This window comes from Scyliorhinus torazame, chromosome 7 (assembly GCF_047496885.1).
Source record: "Scyliorhinus torazame isolate Kashiwa2021f chromosome 7, sScyTor2.1, whole genome shotgun sequence".
Classification (NCBI taxonomy): Eukaryota; Metazoa; Chordata; class Chondrichthyes; order Carcharhiniformes; family Scyliorhinidae; genus Scyliorhinus; species Scyliorhinus torazame.
In genome coordinates, this window is record NC_092713.1 from 257,568,121 (window position 1) to 257,593,854 (window position 25,734).

The 25,734-nt window shown below is 45.4% G+C and overlaps 1 protein-coding gene across 2 annotated transcripts in view; it reads right to left on the minus strand.

The window, feature by feature from the left end:
• LOC140426984 (testican-1-like) overlaps positions 1-25,734 on the minus strand; it is a 959,619-nt gene that overhangs the window by 598,704 nt on the left and 335,181 nt on the right. For both annotated transcript variants that reach the window (XM_072512339.1, XM_072512338.1), the window contains exon 3: positions 9,066-9,111. In XM_072512339.1, the coding sequence (XP_072368440.1) occupies positions 9,066-9,111 (46 nt within the window). The remainder of the gene's footprint in view (positions 1-9,065; positions 9,112-25,734) is intronic.

Genomic DNA, 25,734 nt, shown 5'->3' on the forward strand with positions numbered 1-25,734 from the left:
CCCCCCACCATCTGGCCTGGGTTTGCATCCCAGTATCGTCTTGCATCTTTGACTTTGTCTATATATATGTTTCTGGAACCCACCTCTTCATTCATCTGAGGAAGGCGGAGTGCTCCGAAAGCTAGTGATTTGAAACAAACCTGTTGGACTTTAACCTGGTGTTGTAAAACTTCTTACTGTGCTCATATTACTAAGTTGAACACAAAGGGCAGGATTCTCCGTTCCCCCAGCAGCATGTTTCTTGGCGGTGTACATTTCGCTGGGGCCGTCATTCTATCTTCCCACCACTTGTCAATGGGATTTCCCATTGAAACCAGTTCACACCGCCGCAAAGCCCGCTGGTGGGGTTGCGCTGCCAGCAGGGAAAGTGAATCCCGAAGACTGGAGAATTCCGGCCAATGTCTCTAATTATCTACTCCCCGGGGAACCCTCTAAATATGAACAAAAGTCTATCAGCTCAAACTTTTTTTTTAATAAAATATTTTATTGAAACTTTTTGGTCAACCAACACAGTACATTGTACATCCTTTACACAATATTATAACAATACAAATAACAATGACCTATTTTATAAACAGAAAATGAATAAATAATAAATAACAAAAATGAAAACTAACTCTAATTGGCAACTGCCTTATCACAAGTAACACTCTCCAAAAATATAATTTAACAGTCCAATATATAATTATCTGTAGCAACGACCTAGACATATTATACAGTATATATTAATAACCCTGAGAGTCCTTCTGGTTCCTCCTCCCCCCCCCCCCCCCCCCCCGATCCTGGGCTGTTGCTGCTGCCTTCTTTTTTTCCATTCCATCTATCTTTCTGCGAGGTATTCGACGAACGGTTGCCACCGCCTGGTGAACCCTTGAGCCGACCCCCTTAGAACGAACTTAATCCGCTCTAGCTTTATAAACCCTGCCATGTCATTTATCCAGGTCTCCACCCCCGGGGGCTTGACTTCTTTCCACATTAGCAATATCCTGCGCCGGGCTACTAGGGACACAAAGGCCAAAACATCGGCCTCTCTCGCCTCCTGCACTCCCGGCTCTTGTGCAACCCCAAGTATAGCCAACCCCCAGCTTGGTTCGACCCGGACCCCCACTACTTTTGAAAGCACCTTTGTCACCCCCATCCAAAATCCCTGTAGTGCCGGGCATGACCAAAACATATGGGTATGATTCACTGGGCTTCTCGAGCACCTCGCACACCTATCCTCCACCCCAAGACATTTACTGAGCCGTGCTCCAGTCATATGCGCCCTGTGTAATACCTTAAACTGAATCAGACTTAGCCTGGCACACGAGGACGACGAGTTTACCCTGCTTAGGGCATCTGCCCACAGCCCCTCCTCGATCTCCTCCCCCAGCTCTTCTTCCCATTTCCCTTTTAGTTCATCTACCATAATCTCCCCTTCGTCCCTCATTTCCCTATATATATCTGACACCTTACCATCCCCCACCCATGTCTTTGAGATCACTCTGTCCTGCACCTCTTGTGTCGGGAGCTGCGGGAATTCCCTCACCTGTTGCCTCGCAAAAGCCCTCAGTTGCATATACCTGAATGCATTCCCTTGGGGCAACCCATATTTCTCGGTCAGCGCTCCCAGACTCGCAAACTTCCCATCCACAAACAGATCTTTCAGTTGCGTTATTCCTGCTCTTTGCCACATTCCATATCCCCCATCCATTCCCCCCGGGGCAAACCTATGGTTGTTTCTTATCGGGGACCCCCCCAAGGCTCCAGTCTTTCCCCTATGCCGTCTCCACTGTCCCCAAATCTTCAGTGTAGCCACCACCACTGGGCTTGTGGTGTAGTTCCTCGGTGAGAACGGCAATGAGGCTGTCACCATAGCCTGTAGGCTAGTCCCCCTACAGGACGCCCTCTCTAATCTCTTCCACACCGCTCCCTCCTCCTCTCCCATCCACTTACTCACCATTGAAATATTAGCGGCCCAATAATACTCACTTAGGCTCGGTAGTGCCAGCCCCCCCTATCCCTGCTACGCTGAAACACAAAGAGGAATCTCGGGAGGACCACCATCTTAACCACCTGCACCCTCCCTGCCAGTGACAGGGATACCATATCCCATCTCTTGAAATCCTCCTCCATTTGTTCCACCAACCGCGTTAAATTTAACCTATGCAATGTGCCCCAATTCTTGGCTATCTGGATCCCCAGGTAACGAAAGTCCCTTGTTACCTTCCTCAACGGTAGGTCCTCTATTTCTCTACTCTGCTCCCCTGGATGCACCACAAACAACTCACTTTTCCCCATGTTCAATTTATACCCTGAAAAATCCCCAAACTCCCCAAGTATCTGCATTATTTCTGGCATCCCCTCCGCCGGGTCTGCCACATATAGTAACAAATCGTCCGCATACAAAGATACCCGGTGTTCTTCTCCTCCTCTAAGTACTCCCCTCCACTTCCTGGAACCCCTCAATGCTATTGCCAGGGGCTCAATCGCCAGTGCAAACAATAATGGGGACAGAGGGCATCCCTGCCTTGTCCCTCTATGGAGCCGAAAATATGCAGATCCCCGTCCATTCGTGACCACGCTCGCCATCGGGGCCCTATACAACAGCTGCACCCATCTAACATACCCCTCTCCAAAACCAAATCTCCTCAACACCTCCCACAATAATCCCACTCCACTCTATCAAATGCTTTCTCGGCATCCATCGCCACTACTATCTTCATTTCCCCCTCTGGTGGGGGCATCATCATTACCCCCAACAGCCTCCGTATATTCGTGTTCAGCTGTCTCCCCTTCACAAACCCAGTTTGGTCCTCGTGGACCACCCCCGGGACACATTCCTCTATTCTCATTGCCATTACCTTGGCCAGAATCTTGGCATCTACATTTAGGAGGGAAATAGGTCTATAGGACCCGCATTGTAGCGGGTCCTTTTCCTTCTTTAAGAGAAGCGATATCGTGCGATATTTATGTGCCCTTATTGATATCAGCTCCCCTCTAACCACCGCCTTCAGCGCCTCCCAGACCACTCCCACCTGGACCTCCCCATTATCATTGAGTTCCAAGTACTTTTCAATGCACCCCCTCACCCTTAGACACACCCCCTCATCTGCCATTAGTCCCATGTCCATTTTCCAGGGTGGGCGCCCTCCTGTTTCCTCCCCTATCTCCAAGTCTACCCAGTGTGGAGCGTGATCCGAAATGGCTATAGCCGTATACTCCGTTCCCCTCACCTTCGGGATCAACGCCCTTCCCAGCACAAAAAAGTCTATTCGCGAGTAGACTTTATGGACATAGGAGAAAAACGAGAACTCCTTACTCCTAGGTCTGCTAAATCTCCACGGGTCTACGCCTCCCATCTGCTCCATAAAATCTTTAAGTACCTTGGCTGCTGCCGGCCTCCTTCCAGTCCTGGACTTCGACCTATCCAGCCCTGGTTCCAACACCGTATTAAAATCTCCCCCCATTATCAGCTTTCCCATCTCTAGGTCCGGAATGCGTCCTAGCATCCGCCTCATAAAATTGGCATCATCCCAGTTCGGGGCATATACGTTTACCAAAACCACCGTCTCCCCCTGTAGTTTGCCACTCACCATCACGTATCTGCCCCCGTTATCCGCCACTATAGTCTTTGCCTCGAACATTACCCGCTTCCCCACTAATATAGCCACCCCCCTGTTTTTCGCATCTAGCCCCGAATGGAACACCTGCCCCACCCATCCTTTGCGTAGCCTAACCTGGTCTATCAGTTTCAGGTGCGTTTCCTGTAACATAACCACATCTGCCTTAAGTTTCTTAAGGTGTGCGAGTACCCGTGCCCTCTTTATCGGCCCGTTCAGCCCTCTCACGTTCCACGTGATCAGCCGGGTTGGGGGGCTTCCTACCCCCCCCCCCCTTGTCGATTAGCCATCCCCTTTTTCCAGCTCCTCACCCGGTTCCCACGCAGCTGTATCTCCCCCAGGCGGTGCCCCCCCGCCCATCCCCTCCCATACCAGCTCCCCCCTCTCCCCAGCAGCAGCAACCCAGTAATTCCCCCCTCCCACCCCCCCCCGCTAGATCCCCCGCTAGCGTAATTACTCCCCCCATGTTGCTTCCAGAAGTCAGCAAACTCTGGCCGACCTCGGCTTCCCCCCCGTGACCTCGGCTCGCACCGTGCGACGCCCCCTCCTAGCTCAAACTTTTATGATGCTTTAATTGCACCTCTGTCTCCAAAATGTCTAGCTGTCTTTCAAACCAGGATTTTTTAAAGCATGACTGCAGCAGTCACATACTAATCCAGGCATTTACCCTTTACTGAACCAAATACATATAATACAATACTTCTGAAATTCCGACATTCATAAGTTATATATGTGTTATATATTGAATAACTGTGCACGGCATAATGATTTCCCACTGTTACAAATTAAGATGTGTTAAGTCACATGGTGTGTAAATCCATATTTGTTGCATTGACCAGCTGGTGAATTCAATAACAGTTTTTACCTCTGACATCTTAACAGAAAAATAATCCAGATAAATGTCCAAAATAAATGGGCACAGTAAGGAGTCTTACAACATCAGGTTAAAGTCCAACAGGTTTGTTTCGAATCACTAGCTTTCGGAGCGCAGCTCCTTCTTCAGGTGAATGAAGAGGTGGGTTCCACAAACACGCAAACACATATATAGACAAATTCAATGATGCAAGATGATACTTTGTGTGCGAGTCTTTGCAGGTAATGATCCCGAGGCGCAGTACATTGGCGAGACCGTGCAGATGCTGCGACAATGGATGAACGGACATTGCACGACAGTCACCAGGCAGGAATGTTCCCTCCCAGTCGGGGAACACTTCAGCAGTCAAGGGCATTCTGATCTTCAGGTAAGCATTCTCCAAGAGACAACGCAGAATCGCCGAGCAGAAACTTATAGCCAAGTTCCGCACGCATGAGTACGGCCTCAACCGGGACCTTGGATTCATGTCGCATTACATTCACCCCCCCACCATCTGGCCTGGGCTTGCAAAATCCTCCCAACTGTCCTGGCTTGAGACAATTCACACCTCTTTAACCTGTGATTATCCCTCTCTCCAGTCGCACCGCCTGGACCTGTAAAGACTTAATTACCTGCAAAGACTCACATTCAAAGTATCATCTTGCATCATAGAATTTGTTGACATACATGTTTCTGGAGCCCACCTCTTCATTCACCTGAAGAAGGAGCTGTGCTCCGAAAGCTAGTGACTCCAAACAAACCTGCTGGACTTTAACTGTGCGCAGTCCAGTCCAAAGCCGGCATCTCCACATCAAAACAAATGGCAATGTGGCAATTTAGCATAAAGTCTCAGCATTATAATATTGCATTCAAATTTAATGTTACGAAAGTAATGTTACAACAGATTATTTCCCCCAATTGTTTGCATCCCATCAGCATAAGGCCCAAATCCAAATTTTACTTTTCTCTTTCCAAGACCACGCTCTGCAAAACACCGCTGATCCATCTAATTTTTAAATGTTTTAAAATTCATTCACGGGATGTGGGCGTCGCTGGTTAGAACAAAGAACAAAGAAATGTACAGCACAGGAACAGGCCCTTCGGCCCCCCAAGCCCGTGCCGACCATGCTGCCCGACTAAACTACAATCTTCTACACTTCCTGGGTCCGTATCCCTCTATTCCCATCCTATTCATGTATTTGTCAAGATGCCCCTTAAATGTTACTATCATCCCTGCTTCCACCACCTCCTCCGGTAGCGAGTTCCAGGCACCCACTACCCTCTGTAAAAAACTTGCCTCGTACATCTACTCTAAATCTTGCCCCTCTCACCTTAAACCTATGCCCCCTAGTAATTGACCCCTCTACCCTGGGGAAAAGCCTCTGACTATCCACTCTGTCTATGCCCCTCATAATTTTGTAGACCTCAATCAGGTCGCCCCTCAACCTCCGTCATTCCAGTGAGAACAAACCGAGTTTATTCAAACCGCTCCTCATAGCTAATGCCCTCCATACCAGGCAACATTCTGGTAAATCTCTTCTGCACCCTCTCTAAAGCCTCCACATCCTTCTGGTAGTGTGGCGACCATAATTGAACACTATACTCCAAGTGTGGCCTAGCTAAGGTTCTATACAGCTGCAACATGACTTGCCAATTCTTATACTCCTGCCATCACTTTGCTGATGATGGAGAGCAGACTGATAGGGCGGTATTTGGCTGGGTTGGACTTGGCCTGTTTCTGGTGTACAGGACACACCTAAGCAATTTTCCACATTGCCGGGTAGATGCCAGTGTTGTAGCTGTACTGGAACAGCTTGGCTAGTGATGCGGCAAGTATTGGAGCACAAGTCTTCAGTATTATTGCCGGGATATTGTCCGGGCCTTTGCAGTATCCAGTGCCTTCAGCCGTTTCTTGATAACTCGTGGAGTGAATTGTATTGGCTGAAGACTGACATCTGTGATGCTGGGGACCTCCGGAGGAGATAATTTGGTAACAACAATCTGATTTGGAACGTCTGTTGGTTTCTTGGGTTGCAATTTAGAATAATAAACCAGACAGGTTCTGAAATGGTCAGCTGGCTTTCTCCAACCAGATTACTTCCCAATGTGAAGACCTAAGTTTACTTCATCATCTCCAACACCTAACTGAAGTGGAATCATTTTTGTTTCCAAAATAATAGCAATGAAAAAGGATGTTGCTGTTGCATCCAGGACACAAACTAAACTGAAACAAATGAAATGTTTGGATCAGCACCAAAGCAATTACTTTTGTAGATAACAACTGAAAGTGTTGATGAGCTTGGATTTGGTCAGGATTTATCCATTTCAAATTGGATGCCATGATGCCTTAAAGAAAGTACATCAAATTATGAAAGCAGAATTAAATGAAGGACTGGGGCTTGCCAAGCCTGCTGCAGCCATCAAAGTGGTAGGCAGGCACGGAGAATTGCGCGGGAGGTCACACGTCAGATTCCCGGCTGCGGGAAAGCTATAAACAATTAAATTCAATGGCGACAAAGTAAAGCAGGAAACCCACCCTTTAGCGTCAGGAAGCTAATTGATATGATTAATTTATCACTTGCGTCTTATTTAAAAGCAAATCCACACGAGTTAATACTGCTTCTCCGATTTAGCAAAACTCACACGTATCTCTCGTGCTTGCAGTAACTCACCCAGTGAAAGCTGATGAATTATAGCCCATTGGTCTTCCAAGGGGCTGAGTCACAGGGTACCAAATTGATTTTGGAGATTCCTGCCCTGTGTGAAAATTTGCTGAGCTGACACTTTTATGGTGCAGAGCCTCAGACAAGAAATTCAGAACCTGGAAGCGCTGGGTACAAATTTAAAAGGACAGACTCACCTGAGATGCTTAGGGGCCGTTCCTCACAGTGACATCACAGAGCTGAGTCCCTCGGGGGAGATCACTTAGGAGACCGTCTGCAAGGAAAGGGAGAGGTAGTGGCATTGTGGGAATCACCCACCTTGTCCTCCCTCATCCTCGAGTGCTGGAGGGGATGTCCTGGCTGGACAGTGACATCTCAGATCTCATTTGAACACATTGATGATGTCGAATAATCTTGTGCGGAGGGGGGGAATCTTCCCCTTGGAATGTGGATTGTCTTTTTGTGCTGGAGTGACAGATATTCAGATGCTGAAGATTCAAACCATAGAATTTACAGTGCAGAAGGAGGCCATTCGGCCCATCGAGTCTGCACCAGCTCTTGGAAAGAGCATCCTACCCAAGGTCAACACCTCCACCCTATCCCCACAACCCAGTAACCCCACCCAACACTAAGGGCAATTTTGGACACTAGGGCAATTTATCCTGGCCAATCCACCTAACCCGCACATCTTTGGCCTGTGGGAGGAAACTGGAGCACCCGGAGGAAACCCACGCACACACGGGGAGGATGTGCAGACTCCGCACAGACAGTGACCCAAGCCGGAATCGAACCTGGGACCCTGGAGCTGTGAAGCAATTGTGCTATCCATAATGCTACCGTGCTGCCCACATGGAACTTTCCTTAAAATCCTGAAAGATGATTTCCAACTCTAACACAGGGTTGGCCATAGAGTTGGCTGCCCTTTAAATATGGCACCAGCTCCTGCACTGCCATCAGGTGATGTAGGTATGCCAACATCAGAGCTACCTCATGCTCCAGTGGCAAATCCTGGCATTCATGAACTTGCCGCCATGTAATTGCGTTCGACTGACCGCCACACACCTGCGTCAGATCCTCAATTTATTCTGGGCCAGCCGACGGGCGCCAGGACAATAGAACAAAACCCAGACCCAGCTGTCCACTGGAACACCTCCACCTAAACTGGAGCATTCCTTTGAAATTCTTTACTTAAAAAAGATAAAACAGATGTGTTCATAGTCTTTTAAGATTTTACAGCTGCTGGTACCATAAAGGTGACAGTGCCTAAAACATAGTTATTGAAATAAAGTGAATTTAAAAATCTATTTGCTGTGATTTTACCCATCTCACCTGTAATTTCACCTACAACATCTTCCTGTGTGTTCAGATACACCATATTGCAAATCCCAAATTTTAAGCAAGCATATTACAAGCCCATATTGACCCATGTTAACAACAATTATGTGTCCCTGTGAATGTTATGTGACCTACAAACAGGTTTATGGCACAGATTCAGACTATTGCACACACTGCCATGGGCACAGAATGCTTGTGGATTTTACAAAATTCAATTTCGCTTGCGATTCTTCATACACAATGCAAGGGATAGTTGAATATTCAGGCTGGCACAACAATTGATACATTTATTTAGATTATATAAAAAGATATTAAAAAGTTCACATTTGCCTTAGCTTTGACCCAGCTGAAAATCTAAACGGTTCGAATTATGTTTGAACAGATAAAATTAAAAGCTTTAATGATATTTCATATGAAAAAAAACTATTTTTTGAAAATCATATATAAGTTCTCTCATGTTTCTAAGGTTAGTATGCACAATTGTTTTTTAAAGCAATGATGATATCTGCTTCACCTCCAGTTCCATTTGGACTAATCATTCCAAATGTTGCTTAACAGTGGTACACATCTGTGGATGAGATCTACAAATAAGTTGAGAGTCAAAGTTCATACCTTGATCAAATGGTTTGTTTGGATTCCAGCTTCTGAAATAATCATCCTAAAAGAACAAAGAGAAATTATAAAATGAATAATTCCTAATACTTCGCTGTCACTAAATTCTCTTCAGATAAATAAAAAAGTACAAATCAGTGAAAGATGTTCTGGCAAAGATAAATTAAAAGTTTCAGTGGATTGCACTTGAACAGTCGCCTACTAAACCGGCATGGTAGCACAGTGGTTAGCGCTGTTGCTTCACAGCACCAGGGTCCCAGCTTCGATTCCCGGCTTGGGTCACTGTCTGTGTGGAGTCTGCACGTTCTCCCTGTGTCTGCGTGGGTTTCCTCCGGGTGTTCCGGTTTCCTTCCACAAGTCCCGAAAGATGTGCTGTTAGGTAATTTGGACATTCTGAATTCTCCCCGTGTACCCGAACAGACACCAGAATGTGGCAACATGGGGCTTTTCACAGTAACTTCATTGCAGTGTTAATGTAAGCCTACTTGTGACAATAAAGATTATTATGAACCAGGAGAAATGTCGCCTCTGTGGAAGGTTTATATGCTCTAACAATCCCTGGAGTGATGCCGTCGGGAGCTTGCTTCTGGTTGAACCACCTATGGTAGCATGGCTGGGGGTCGGAGGGGAGGGAGGGAGGGAGGGGGGGTGCAGAGAAAGAGTGCCAGACCAAGTGTGGTCCTAAAAGGTCAACAATGACAGAAGTGACAAAGGAAGGCTGTGCGTTTAACCAGCTTTGAAGACTGCAGTGATAAGGTGGTCTCAGCCATCGTGTTTCGAGAGCTCACCAAAATCTGACCACCAACCCATCAAGATGGTACCTATCACAGTGACAGTGCCCCAAGGTCTCCATGTTAAGCAAAGTCATGCACAAGCTTCTACCAGCATTCATTTGCCACGTCCTTGGCGATGGAGAACTGGCGACAGGACAGGGCAGTAAAACTAGGAGTCCCTAGTCAAATAATAAAAGCAAGTTACTGCGGATGCTGGAATCTGAAACGAAAAGAGAAAATGCTGGAAAATGTCAGCAGGTCTGGCAGCATCTGTCGGGAGAGAAAAGAGCTAACGTTTCGAGCTTCTTTGTCAAAGCTAACAGACAGAGAAAGTGGGAAATATTTATACTGTGGAGTGAGAATGAAAAATGAGTCATAGCCACAGAAACCCAGGGAAACATGGCCACAGAAACCAAGGGGAAAGAGTGCTAATGGCAGTCCCCAGAGTGGACAAAAGATGTAAAGGTCAAACAGCAGGGAAACTAACATCAGAGGATGAACTGTAGATGTGGGGGGAGGGAAAGAGGGAAGCAAAGAGGAGAAAGGTGAAGGAAAGGTGGATAAGGTTGGCGGGGGGGGGGGGGGGGGGATTAAATATATATTAAGAAAGAAAGAAATGGTAAAAGACAGTTAAAATGAAATGAAAACAAATGGGTCGAGGTGGGGTAGAACTGATCATCTGAAGTGGTTGAATTCGATGTTCAGGCCGTGATGCTCGATCAATAACTCCCGAAGCGAGATTGGAGACAATTGAAGGCTTTATTGAACTAAATGTTTCCCCCAGCAGCGCAGGTACAGAATGCAGCAGCTAGGGAAACACAGACTCTTATACTCCGCCTTTCTGGGCGGAACCAGCAGGCAGGCTCCATCAATGATCTTACAGTATCAGGTACCTCCAGCACCAATGATCTTACAGTATCAGGTACCTCCAACCTAGGTATCGTAATACCCCTAATACAGACGACCACAGGCTGTAGCGTGCCTAACCGGAAAATGAGATGTTGTTCCTCCAGTTTGCGTTGAGCTTCACTGGAACATTGCAGCAGGGCAAGAACAGACATGCGGGCATGGGAGCAGGGTCTTTTGTTAAAATGGCAAGCAACAGGAAGGTCAGGGTTCGAAATGCGCACAGGCCGAAGATGCTAGTCCCGAGTCAAACATCTGCACAGAAGACAGATGCATCAAGGTCACTGGACACCACTGAGAGGAAAGAGGTGTCTTCAGACAGTAGATCTGTGGCCGAGCTGTCCTCTTAAGGATTCCTTATTTGGGGCGAGCAGGGGGTGAGGAATAAAACAAGGCCCCCTAAAAATAGGCTGTCTCACTTCCTCCTTACTGGGGCAACCATCTTTCTGGTCAAAGAAAAAAGTTTTCAATTTTGCCACTCAGAAATTTTAGGCCAGTCATGGATAGTCTCAATAGTGACTGTCCGGAAAGAAGAACTGCAATTGTATCACATGAACGACCAACACTCCAAATTAACATTGCTGCCCTCAGTTCAGATTTCCAAGCGAGGGGCAGCTGAAGGAAATAAAATGTCACCACCATCAGCACTTATATCCCAATGTTTGATTCTAATAAAGATGTTGAGGAAAAGTTCTATTCGGCCCTTGATGAACTCCTCACTGCCATTCCAAATAAACCAAGGATCATCTTTCAAAGGATTTTAATACCAGGTTGAGCTGTGATCGCAATGTCTGGAGCAGAACCAATGGGAAAACAGGGTGGGAAAGGCCAATGCAAATAGCAGCCGCCTTTTGACAAAGTGTGTTCGGCTTGGCCTCATTATAACAAACACCTTCGCCGAGATTCTCCAATCTCGCGGCCAAGTTCTGACGCCGGTGTGAAAAGCGGAGCGAGCCACTCCGGTGTCAACGGGCCTCAAGTGGCAGGTATCCACCCCTTTCTATGGGGCTCGTACAGCGCTGGAGTGGTGTCCGCAGCTCCTGCGCCCGAAAGCCGGTGTGCCAACGCCGGCGCGAGTCTGCGCATGTGCGTGGGCTCCTGTCTCCGCGGTGGCCCCCGGGCAATATGGCGAAGCCCTTCGGGGCCCGGCGCGGAGGAACATAGGCCCATCATGGAACTAGTCCACCCGCCAATCAGTAGGTCCCGGTCGCGGGCCAGGCCACCGTGGAGGCCCCCCCTGGGGTCGGATCACCCCGCCGCCCCCCACCAGGACCTCCCCCGCAGCCAGAACTCCGAGGTTCTGCCGGGTGGGACCATACGTAACCCACGCCGGCGGGACTCGGCCGAACTCGGTGGGCACTCGGCCCGTCAAGGCCCGGAGAATTGCCAGGGGGGGCCGCTTTCAACGGGCCCCAACCGGCGCAGCGGCGATCCCGCGGGCGCCTGAGAATCGGCACCGGAGTATCGGCAGGACGGGGCTTAGGGGCGGCGTGGCACAGCTCACGCGCCCCACCGGCGATTCTCTGACCCGGCGCGGGGTCGGAGAATCCCTGCCCTTATATTCTTGGTTTGATACTCAAAATTTATAACAAACTCTTCTGATAGGATAAACATAAAACCATATGGAGGCAACCGAAATCCAGACATTAACACCTTCTGGACTATGTCACGGCTTGTGTCAAAGATTTAAATAAAACTATCAATCAATCCATGTAAAGGGCTGATGTCAGCTGGATAGATCATCAACTTGGTCAATTGGTGATGATCAAGTATCTAGCACCAAGATGTCACAAGGCTCAAAAGTCCAAGACTAACCCAACATTGTAAGTAAAAAAGGCAGAATTCCAACAGCTCAAGGCTGACACCCAAAGACAAATCTGGAAGATAAACGAACATTGGGTGGGAAGAAAAAACCTGCGTGATCCATCAACATGCTGACCATCATGGCCACCAAGGCCATCTATAGATCAGCGTTTTTCAAACTCAGGGTCGCGACCTGCGGGTGGGTCGTAGGTGGGTGTCGGGAAGGTCGCAGCATGATCGGTCATGACGATCCCGATCGCGGGAGGAAGCGCCCAATGGTCCAGTCCCCGATTGGTTACGGCCTTCAATGGGGCTGCGCGAGGCTGAGGTGTGTGCTGCTGGCCCCCGTGCGCGGGGATGGGGTCAGGGTCTGACAGGCGGTCAGGTGGGCACGTGATGCTAATGATGGTGGCCCCAGCTTAGAGCTCCACTCTGGCACTCGCCCTCTGCACACTGCTTGGCTCGTCCCCCATCACCAATCGGTAGTACGTAACCTGTGGCTCCATGGTCAAGCTGCTCAAAGGCCGGCACAGTGCCCGCTTGCACTCCCATGATGTGAAGTACTGGTCAGGAAGTGGTCAGCAGTCTGTATGTGACAACAGGAACCGCTACTGGACAGTGAAAGGGAAGCCAGGCCAAGTTTGTCAGCGAGGAATGACGATCACATGAGGCCAGTTAATACGGCTGACACATGTCAACACTGGAAGAAACCTACTGTGATGAATGATATCTGTATACACATGTACCTTTAATGCGTAGGCCCCTTTAAGACCGGGTTTGGAACCCTGGGGGACTCCGCCTCTGGCTCCGCCCCTAGGGAACTGTATATAAGGTTACGTTCAGTGGGCAGCATGCAGTGAGCACACTTCTCAGCAGCTGTCTGGTTCTCTGGTGATTAAAGCCTTTGAATTATCAATCTTCTCTCCTGAGTCGTAATTGAGGGTATCTCACCTACCCAACCATCACTTTGTATTCCCACTCTCTGGAAACCAGGAAATAAGTGGTTTTGGTGAGAATGGAAAAGGAGATGAGTTGGCTATTTGGATAGTGTAATGTAATGGAACCACAAAGAAATATTGTGACATTATGTGAGTTTGACAAGTTACTTCATCTCATCTAAAGTCATAGTTTACAAAGTAAAACAAGATTGCACTTTTTTCTCTACTCGTTTAAATTTCTAAAGAAATGGGAATATATTTGAAACAAAGTTTGTGTGTAAATGTAGGGATGTGCATGTTCAACAGAAATTGCTTTAGTTTTCAGAAGTAAAAAGTCATAAGCTTAGACAAATCAGGTGTTTGAAATAAAGTTTCAAAATCAAATAAAGAATGGCCTTTAAATACGAATAGTGGAGTCTTTCCGCCAGAAGTGGCAGCAGAGAGGTCACGCGCCCAGCATGAAGACTGGCATCATGTACGTCCGTGCTTTGGGCGCAAAACCATGGTAGAGCAATTCCTCCATTTTGTAGCTGCCAGCAAGCAAGCAACAGGACTGTGTGAAGAACTGAAGGTGGATTATTTTGTAATAAATAAGGGAGGGCCAGAGACACAAATAGGCCAGGATCTCACAATTGAACCGGTCGGCGAAAGCTGCTCAGGAGAATCCACGGGAGAAAAAAGCAGTGCTCTTGTTAGCTCTGTACAGACCTCTAGGGCCTCTGGTGAACAACCCATTAAGAAGAAACTGAAATCGAGAACAAAGCAGTATAAAGATAATTTCTTGAGGTGTGGCTTTAATTGTGCCAATGCAAATCAGGATGCAAAGCCCATGTGTGTTATATGCACTGGCAAATGGAGGTTTAAAACCCTCAAAATTTGAAAGATATTTGAAGATATCCAGCATGGCGAGTTTGAGGACAAGCCTCTTGATTTTTTTCAAAGGACGCAGTGAGAACTTAAATTGTCAGCTGAAGTCCTTCGCAGAAATGTAACATTGAATGACAAAGCAAGTGAGATCATGAGGACCAAGCATTGCATTAAAGGTAAGCAAAAATGGTGTGTCACGAAGGCCGGCCGGCAGAGGTCGCGAAGGTCGGCAGGTTGTTATTCGGGGGTCCCGGAAAAAATGTTTGAAAAACACTGCTACGGATTAAGATCAAATGGACAAAATCTTCTTCACTCACACAATGGTGTTTCTCTTCGTAAGGATGGCAACGCCATTCATAAACACTGGAAAGAACATTTTCAACATCTCCTTAACCGTGAATCCACAATGGCAGCTGATACTCTTCCAATACCCTGTGGCAGTATCTATGGGTTAACCACTATCAATGAGAGCTGTAGCAAGGTCTTATATGGATGAATAACATCAAATCCTGTGGCCTTGATGGTCTCCCATCTGAGGTCTTCAAAGCTGATGCACATTTGCTCACAGCAAGATTCCATGCACACACCCTATGGATGTGGGAGAAGAAAAGAGATCCTGACGCACATTCTCCTGAATCACCTACTTCCTGTGGCTGAGGATATCCTCCCAAATGCAGACTGTGTCATTCAAGAGGAACCTCTGACATGGATCTTTGTTTCCAGAAAAATCCAATTCTTCATTACAATCACAGACCTGACCCAAGCAGTAAATCGCGAGGCTCTGTGTACTCTAGTGATTTGGATGCCCAAGAAACTTCATCACAATCGCAATATTCATGATGATATGGCTGAAATTTATCTGAGACAGATGCCTTCAAAATCCAATGCTAAGCAAGGCTGTGTGATTGTTCTCATTCTATTTACAATCCACCTGACAGTGGCTATTCACCTCATCAAAGATCAATTGGTCTTTGGTGTCAGCATTAAATACCATCTCGATGCAAAACTCTTCAATATCAGTCACCTCCGTGCCAAAACTAAACTGACCAGCACAGTTGTGTATGATCTACAGTTTTCAGATAACTACACTGCCATTGCTCACTGCACCAGATTTGCAAGCTACTCTCAATCTCTTCAATTCTGCATACAAAAAACTCTGCCTATTTCTGAATGTTGTGAAAACAAAACTTGTATACCAATCCACACCTGGTCAACCAAATATACCACCTCGCAAATATGTTGTAAGAGACACTCTGGAATATGTTAAGCATTTATTTTAGACTGGCAACTTTTCTCAACAGCCTACCATTCACACTAGATCAGCTGCAACAGCTCAGCCTTCAGTGTTTGACAACAAAGACCTCTGCAAGTTAACAAAGTCCTAGGGCGGGATTCTCCGACACCCTGCTGGGGTGGAGAATCGCTGGGGGGCGGTGTGAATCCCGCCCCCGCCGGCCGCCGAATTCTCCGGCACTGGAGATTCAGTGGTGGCTGGAATCGCGCCGCGGCTTGGCGCGGGACCATCGCGGTTCCCCCCCCCGGCGATTCTCCGGCCCGCGATGGGCCAAAGTCCCGCTGCTGTAATGCCGGTTCCGCCGGTGTGAATTAAACTTTACCGGCGGCACCAGGCGGTGCGAGTGGGCTCCGGGGTCATGGGGGGGGGGGCGCGGGGCGAGCTGGCCCCGGGGGGTGCCCCCACGGTGGCCTGGCCCACGATCGGGGCCCACCAATCCGCGGGCGGGCCTGTGCCATGGGAGCACTCTTTTACTACGCGTCGGCCGACTCGGAGGTGACCCCCCCCCCACGCATGCGCGGGGATGACGTCAGCAGCCGCTGACGCTCTTGTGCATGCGCGGACTTCCGCCAGCCGGCGCAGTCCCTTCGGCCCCGGCTGGCGTGGTGCCAAAGGCCTTCCACGCCAGCCGGGGGGACGGCAACCACGCCAGGCGGGCCTAGCCCCTAAAGGTGAGGGCTTGGCCCCTAAAGGTGCGGAGAAATCCGCACCTTTGGGGCGGCCCGACGCCGGAGTGGTTCACACCACTCCATCCCGCCGGGACCTCCCCGCCCCGCCGGGTAGGGGAGTATCCCGCCCCTAGGGTGGGATTCTCCAGTAATGGGGCTATGTCCCCACCCCAGCGTAAAAATGTTGGCACGTCACTCTGGACTTTCCTTAAGAAAGTGTAGTGATTGCTGGGGATTCCCTGGAGTGTAGATAATTTATGAAGGATTGTATTTAGTCCTAGCTAAACAGGTAATGGAACTGAGTGGGATACAGATGATGTAATCAATGAGAGGAGCCAAGTCTGTCTGTAGTTTTACAGTCTGATAAAGGATTTTAGTTTGAACAGCAGTTTTTCCCACAGGATTTGAGTCTGACAAGACAGAAATGTACTGCGTCTGCTCTTGAAAGGGTCTCTCTCGAAAAGTATCAACACAGATAAGCAAGTAACCTGTTCTGTTAACTTTAAACATGGGCATTTAAACTGTATTGGGGTGCTTAACTGGAATTAATAGCAGGTGAAGATAGTAAGATCAAGTTTCTCCTTTTATTTAAGAACTGTTTAGCCGTTAATTGTAAATCTATTTATTTGATAATGTGGTTAATTCTGTATTTAAATGAAAGTTTGTTTTAACATAAAAGATAACTATTGGTCTGACTCATCACTCCTGGGGTAAAGTATCCTCTCCTCTGTTTTACAAAGAGAAAAATTGTTTCGGGTTCTCGTCCGGTATCCTAACGAAAGTTGGGGTCTGGTCCGGTAACGAAAGTTGGGGTCTGGTCCTGTATCCTAACGAAAGTTGGGGTCTGGTCCGGTATCCTAACGAAAGTTGGGGTCTGGTCCAGTATCCTAACAAAAGTTGGGGTCTGGTCCAGTATCCTAACAAAAGTTGGGGTCTAGTCCGGTATCCTAACAAAAGTTGGGACACTAACAAGACCCATGACAAAAACTTGCGACCCAGAGTAGACATCCTCGAATCAAGGGAAAGTTGTCAACGAAAAGAGGATAAACTTCCAGCAAATTTCCTCTTACATAAAAAAATTAAGTTACCAACTCTCCAGCAGTATAACTTGCTAAAACGTATGGTCCCCTGATCTCTTTGTGTGAAACAAGTAAGACGCTTCCAGATTGTACAACAGAATAATTACTCTTCTGTAAAAATGTTTTCACTATTGCACCTAGAGCCAGGAAGAATATAACTGGTACCATCCAAAGAATTGCAAACATCCCGGACGTCGCAAAGGATAGTGCAGAGAAAACAGGTATCAACCAGGCTGAAGTGTACCTTTGTTCTGAAAGTTATTTCTTTCCATAGCATTGATTTGTAATCAGAGTAAGGACTGTAAGAATTGCAACGCTCTTAGGGATTGTCTGTAATTGCCAAAGGGGAGAGCACAAAGCCATCATAATGCGACAGCATCAAACAATATACAAAATTAAATGTACACACAGGAGAAATATGATAATTTACTCGGTTTGGAAGGGAAGGAGTGGGCCAAAGATGCCATTTGAGCTTAGTCAAGTCGCAACATGCAAGGCTGCAGGTTGCAAAAGTTCTGACCTCAATTTTGTGATCCCACAATTTTGGAGGAGCCCTTTCCCAGCTTTCAGAGCAACATAAGCTCAAACAGTCAGCAAAACATGTTCTATTCTATAACCTGGGAATGTTTGATTCCAAAATCAAAAATCCTGCTCATCATACCTGTGATAGACTGTACCATCAATTCCCTTAGCTGAACAGTCTGCTTTCCTGAACTGCTAGGGAAGTTAGCCTAGCCCCCTAGGACAAGTGAAGGTGCTCCACTCACTTGATAACAAATTCCATGGAATGAAGCAAGTAGTGTTAATTATTGGAGGTGTCATCAGGTGTAAATGATCACTCTAATCTGCACCATAGCAAGGACAGAATGTTATTGCCCTCCCCCCCCCCCCCAGGATTTTCTGGTCTGGCCAAAGTCAATGGACCTTTGAACGGCTCTGTGTATTTCACGGCCCCGCCCTCACCATGATGGGGATCATAAAATTCTGCCCTTAGAACTGAAGAGTCTAAATAATCAACAGGCCAGTGATATTTCCCATATCTTTCAAAATCTCATAGCAAATCAGCCGTTGATGAGAAGTGCTTTATGGGAGCACTTTAGCACACATTAAATTCCGCGTTCCTTCTTTCCCACCCAAGAATAGTGGGAGCAGGCAGACAACTGTCACTCAATACCTGCACTACTTTTAAACATACACCCACTAATAAGCTAAATGGCGCTTAACTGAAATATAAGCAGCAGGATATATATAATCAGCACCACTGAAATGGGGAGTAAATTAATCCAAAATTTTGAAGCAATGTTCAATTATTGAGAAATCACAAGATAATCATATACCATGGTAACTATAAACAAAACCAAATAGATTTAAAGTTCAATAAATGTACAAACCTCAACTTCCTGTGTAGGTAAGCAAAAAACAAAGGAAAGAGAAGTGTTACATTATTTAAACAAACACAGGTATTTTGAATCAAAGAATGATACAGCATAGAAGGAGGCCATTCATCCCATCATGCCTATACCGCTCCATCGAAAGAACAAGCTAAATTGCTCTCACTCCCTGTTCTTTCCTTGTAGCTTGGCAAATCTTCTTTTTGCCCCCCCAGTATTTATCCAATTCTCTTTGAAAGTCATGATTGAATCTCCTTTAATTACCCTTTCAGGCGCTGCATTTCAGATCATAACTCGCTTTGCTTTTTTTCTTTCCTTCTGTTTTTTTAAACCAGTCAGATCAAGCCTGTATCCTTTGGTTACCAATCCTTCTGAAACAGTCTCACCTTGTGTACTCTATCAAAACTCTTGGTGCAGCTCAATCAAATCTGCATTTAAGCTTCTCCACACTGACGAGAACAACCTGCAGTCTTTCCACATAACTGATACCTTTCATCCCTGATACCCGTCGAGCTAATTTCCTTTGCACCTTCTCCAAGGCATTGATACCCTTGGCGTCCAGATTTGGTCACAATATTCCAACTAGAGTTGAGCCAATATTTTAATGAAGCTCTAGCCTAACCGCCTTCCTTTTGTACTCATGACAAACCTTTTAAAGCCAGGGATGCTCTATGCCTTCGAACCAGTCATCTCAATCTGTTTTACTAATTTCAAAGACTTGTCCATGTCAAGCCTCTATGTCCCTGGCACCCCTTTTTAAAATTGTGCCATTTAGTTTATATTACTTCCTATTTTTCTACCTAAATGAATCACTTCACACTTCTCTGCATTAAATTTTGGAAATGTAAAATCCAGCATTAAAGAATTATATATTAAGTTTGGTATTATTGTTGCTTGGATTGGTAACACTTCTGAGAGGAGGAATCTTGTCATAGTTAAGAGTTTAACAGAAGTGTGCTGAGAGAATGGAGATTCAACACTCCTACTCTTCCGCACTAAAGCAGCGTCTGGCACAGCATCTGATTTGACTGGCACCATTATCCTGTCTGTCTATCCTGCCAGAAACAAGGTTAGGAGGAAGCAGTGCCAGTTCAGTTGGCAGTAGACATGGAGGTTACAACAAGAAATGTTTTAAATCAGCCCTCTGTTATGGGCGAGGCAATTTCAGAACCCCAAAATGTATCGTGGAGTTCAACCAACCTCTCCCTTTAATGTATTTGTTGCTTTTCCTAGCACACGGCTTGTTCCCTAGGAGTGGGATTACAATTATGGACACGTGGGTTTTTAAACAGAAAACAATGTTTATTCCATGAACTCAACTTAACATCTTTCTTTACGCAAAGAGTAGTGAGGCCGTGGAATGCCCTACCTGCTACAGTAGTGAACTCGCCAACATTAAGGGCATTTAAAAGTTTATTGGATAAACATATGGATGATAATGGTATAGTGTAGGTTAGATGGCTTTTGTTTCGGTGCAACATCGTGGGCCGAAGGGCCTGTACTGCGCTGTATTGTTCTATGTTCTATGTTCTATCTTAAATAAACATTGGATCTCTTAACACCCCTTACTTCAAAGATAACTCCGAAAATATTGCAACAGTAAATAATTCCTCACAATGTTCCTTCAAACTTCCAAGAGACTTAACACATTTAAACAGAGTCACATCAGGTTAAAGGCTTTACTATTATGAGTTTAAATCACCCAAATGATCCAGAGATAGTCTTACATGGCAGAGATCCAGCTCACTGCAAACACAGACACTCCCCAAGCTCTTTTCCGCCAAACTGCAGCTCTCTGGAAACACACAGACATACACAAGCTCTTTTTTTCAAACTGCAAAACTTCAAAATGGCTGATCTAAAGCCCAGCTCCACCCACTCTCTGACATCACTGTTTTCTTAAAGGTACATTGCTTAAACATCCATGTCATAAAGGTACTCTCACATGACACCTCCCCCTAAGAAAAAATAAATAAACCATCAACTTCAAGATGGTTTCATTTTTCAATTTTACACCATCCACTAAGAAATGCATACAGTAAATATACATTTTCATTTAAAGAAAACAACACACTCAAACAGGTATAATAATATAGTCCATTTTTCTTTGTTCTTCTTCCTCCAACCGAAATACTTCTCGATTGACAGTCTCTTTGAACAAAGTCTCTGCACGATCCATCCATTCCTCTACTCCTCGGCAAATTCTCTTTAGAATCAGATACTTTAGTTCAATCTGACCACAGAGTCCCTTGTAATTCTCCAATACAGGAACATTGGTGATCACAGCTTTCAGGCAGTCAAATGCCTGTTGAAAATCCGCTGTCCATTGAATTTTTTAACGTTTCTTCAGCAATTCCAACAGTGGACTAATCACGCCACAAATCTTTTGCACAAAGGGTCGATCAAATTTATTCATGCTAAGAGATTGCATTATTTCCCTTCGTCTTGAAGGTATCGGAAACTCCACAAGGAAAGTGATTCGGGCTTCTCCAAATTCACTTTCGGCAAGGTTCATCACCAAAGCCGCCTCCTGAAGTCGATCGAAGAACTCCATACAATATTTTAAATGTTCTTTCCATGTCTGGAAGTTGGAAATAAAAGCAGATTGTCCCACTTTCTCAATGCAATCCTTCAAACGTGGGATAGGATAAGAGTCCGTTCTTGTAACTGCATTCACCTTTCGATAGTCCACACACAACCATTGGGTACCGTCTCGTTTAGGTACCATCACTATGGGTGAGCTCCATTGGCTGCAACCCACTTAAATTATGCCATTTTTAAGCATACTCTCAATCTCTTTGTTAACCTGTGCCAATGTTAAAGGGTTAAGTCTATATGGATGTTGTTTGATAGGAACTGCATTTCCCACATCTACATCATGTATAGCCATTTTAGTACTTCCCAATTTATTTCTAAAAACTTGCCCATGTGATATCAATAAATCTTTCAGGTCAGTTCGTTTTTCCTCTGGAAGGTAACTTAATAATTCATCCCAATTTTTAAGAACATCCTCATTTTCCAATTTAATTTGAGGTATGTCAAATTTACAGTCAACTGGATTTGGTTCGTCACTTTGAGTTAGAATCATTAGAACCTCCTTTTTCTCTCCTTCCCTTTCAAAGTACCTTTTAAGCATATTCACATGACACACTCAGTGAGTCTTCCTTCTATCTGGTGTTTTTACCACATAATTCACCTCACTTAATTTCCTTTCAATCTGATACGGTCCACAAAACCTAGATTTTAATGGTTCCCCTACCAGTGGTAACAACACTAAAACTTTATCCCGACTGGCAAAACTACGAACTTTGGATTTCTTGTCCGCTACCCGTTTCATCACATTTTGTGCGACTTTCAAATGATGTCTAGCCAATTCACCTGCTCTATTTAATCGTTCCCTAAAATTTGACACGTAATCCAATAGTGTAATTTCCAATTTCCCACTGACCAATTTTTCCTTAATCAATTTAAGTGGTCCTCTTACCTCATGACCAAAAATTAGTTCAAAAGGACTAAATTTTTTAGACTCATTAGGTGCATCCCTAATTGCAAACAATATGAATGGAATTCCTTTATCCCAATCCTCTGGATAATCTTGACAATACGCCCTCAACATTGTCTTTAATGTCTGATGCCACCTTTCTAACGCTCCCTGCGATTCTGGATGGTATGCAGTTGATTTAAACTGTTTTATTCCTAAGCCATTCATAACTTCTTTGAATAACTTTGAAGTAAAATTTGATCCTTTATTCGATTGAATTTCTGTGGGTAGTCCATATCTAGTAAAGAATTTAAGTAACTCCTCCACAATCCTTTTAGCTGTAATATTACATACTGGAATGGCCTCTGGAAACCTAGGAGACACATCCATTACAGTCAAAAGTTATTGATTCCCACTTTTTGTTTTAGGAAGCGGTCCTACACAATCGATTAGGACCCTTGTAAAAGGTTCTTCAAATACTGGAATGGGTATTAAGGGCGCTGGTTTTATCACTGCTTGAGGTTTCCCTATCACTTGACATGTGTGACATGACTGACAAAACTTAACTACATCTTTATGTAGTCAAGGCCAATAAAAATGTTTCTGGATTTCAGCTTGAGTTTTCCTTATTCCCAAATGACCTCCCACTGGTACCTCATGTGCAACTCGCAACACCTCCTTTCTATACCCTACTGGCAATACTACTTGATGAACTTCTGCCCATTTTTCATCCGCCTGCATCTGTACAGGTCTCCATTTTCTCATCAAGACATCATTTTTACAGTAATAACTCTCTGGTATACTCTCAGATTCGTCCTCCGTATATGCTTTCTGATATATCTGTTTTATTTCTACATCTTTCTGTTGTATCTCTGCCAATTTTCCTGAACTAAAAATATCCGCCTCATCCTCCACCTGTTCTTGTTCTTTTTCAACCATCTGATCAAAAATCGTTTCTGATAATTGTACTTCAACTTCATCTTCACTCTTTGATTTCTGCTCGTCTTAACCTGTGACTTTGCGACCTTGTTACTACACAATCCGGAAAAATCCTAGGATATTCGTCCTTCAACACTTCAGTTGTCTGATTTTCCACTGGCTTATCAACCACAGTAGGCATCACTCCCACCTGTGATCCAGCTATATCATTACCCAAGATAAACTGTATTCCTGGACAAGATAGTTTATCTATTACTCCTACCACCACTTCACCACACTTCACTGGACTTTCCAACCTTACCTTATATAATGGAACGCTACTCCTCTCACCCTGACTTCCACATATCACCACCTTTTCTGGCAACATTCTTCCCAAACTCCATAATTCCTCATCTGCTACCATTAAAGCCATGATGTGGAGATGCTGGTGTTGGACTGGGGTGAGCACAGTAAGATGTCTTACAACACCAGGTTAAAGTCCAACAGGTTTGTTTCGATGTCACCTTGACTGCTGAAGTGTTCCCTGACTGGAAGGGAACATTCCTGCCTGGTGATTGTCGCTCGATGTCCGTTCATACTCGTGCGACTCGGCCAACGTTGTCTACCTCATACGCTGCAGGAAAGGATGTCCCGAAGCGTGGTACATTGGCGAGACCATGCAGACGCTGTGACAATGAATGAACGGACATCGCACAACAATCACCAGGCAGGAATGTTCCCTTCCAGTCGGGCAACACTTCAACAGTCAAGGGCATTCAGCCTCTGATCTCCGGGTAAGCATTCTCCAAGGCGGCCTTCAGGACGCACGACAACGCAGAATCGCCGAGCAGCAGCTTATAGCCAAGTTCCGCACACATGAGTGCGGCCTCAACCGGGACCTGGGATTCATGTCACATTACATTCATCCCCCACCATCTGGCCTGCGAAATCCTACCAACAGTCCTGGCTTGACACAATTCACATCTCTTTAACCTGGGGTTACCCCATCTCTGGATCTGTAAAGATTTAATCACCTGCTAATGTTCGCATTCCAAGCATTGCCTGACATCTTTGAATCTGTCTTTCTATGTGTTTCTGGAACAGACCTCTTCATTCACCTGAGGAAGGAGCAGTGCTCCGAAAGCTAGTGACATCGAAACAAACCTGTTGGACTTTAACCTGGTGTTGTAAGACTTCTTACTGTGCTTACCATTAAAGATTGACTAGCCCCTGTATCTCTTAAAATTGTGACTTCTTTACCTGCTCCTCCTGATACACATGAGTAAACTTTACCCACATAAGTAAATTCTTTAAAGACATCTGGCACCTTCTTAACAATTACTTCTTGAACAGGCTGTACAATCGTTTGCTCCTCCTTCGCTTCCCTTGGGCTTTCCTTTACCACTCTAACAAACCCCACTGTCTTATCCTGTTTTACCGCATCAGCCTTCCCAGTGCTTTTCTTCAACCACCAACACTGTGACTTTACATGGCCTAGTTTATTACAGTGAAAACATTTGAAATTTTTCATTTCTTTTCCACCCTCCTGGATTTCTTTTTTAATCAGAGGTACACTCTCCTTATTATCTCCCATCAGATCACCTTTACCTTTACCGCTTGAGTATTTCTCATGTCCCCAGTTTCTATCCCTCACCGGCTGAAACTGATGTCGGAAACCAAGCTTTGATTTATGAACTAATTCATAGTCATCTGCCATTTCTGCTGCTAATCTCGCAGTTTTAACCCTCTGCTCTTCCACACGAGTTCTCACTACATCAGGAATTGAATTTTTAAACTCCTCCAAAAGTATAATTTCTCTGAGAGCTTCATACGTTTGGTCTATTTTCAAAGCCCTTATCCACCTATCAAAATTACTCTGTTTCAGCCTTTAGAACTCCATGTATGTTTAACCAAATTCTTTCCTTAAATTTCTAAACCTTTGTCTGTAAGCTTCAGGCACTAGCTCATATGCACTTAAGATGGATTTCTTCACCTCCTCATACATTCCAGATACCTTCTCCAGTAATGATGCAAACACTTCACCAGCCCTACCTACCAGCTATGTTTGAATCAGTAATACCCACATGTCCTGTGGCCATTTCATTTGTTTAGTTACCTTCTCAAATGAAATTAAAAAGCCTTCCACTTCCTTCTCGTCAAACCTTGGCAATGCTTGGACATATTTAAATACATTTCCACCAAGTCTTCGACTATGACGCTCTTTGTCACTATCCTCATCACTATCATCCAACTGTATGTTTCCCTTTACGTCTGCCAATTTTAACTGATTGTCATGTTTCATGGCCATTTTCTGAAGTTCAAACTCCCTCTCTTTATCTTTTTCCCTGATCTGTATCTCCCTTTCTTTTTCTTTTTATTCTGCTAGGGCTATTCTTTCTTTTCTCCTTTTCTTTTTCCTCTCTCTCTCTTTCACTTTCTTTTTCCATCTCTCTCTTTCTCTTTCTTTTTCCTCTCTCTCACTCTCGTATTCAAGCCGCTTTAATTCTTTCTCATGTTCCATTTGTTTAATTTGCAACTGAATTTTTGCCAT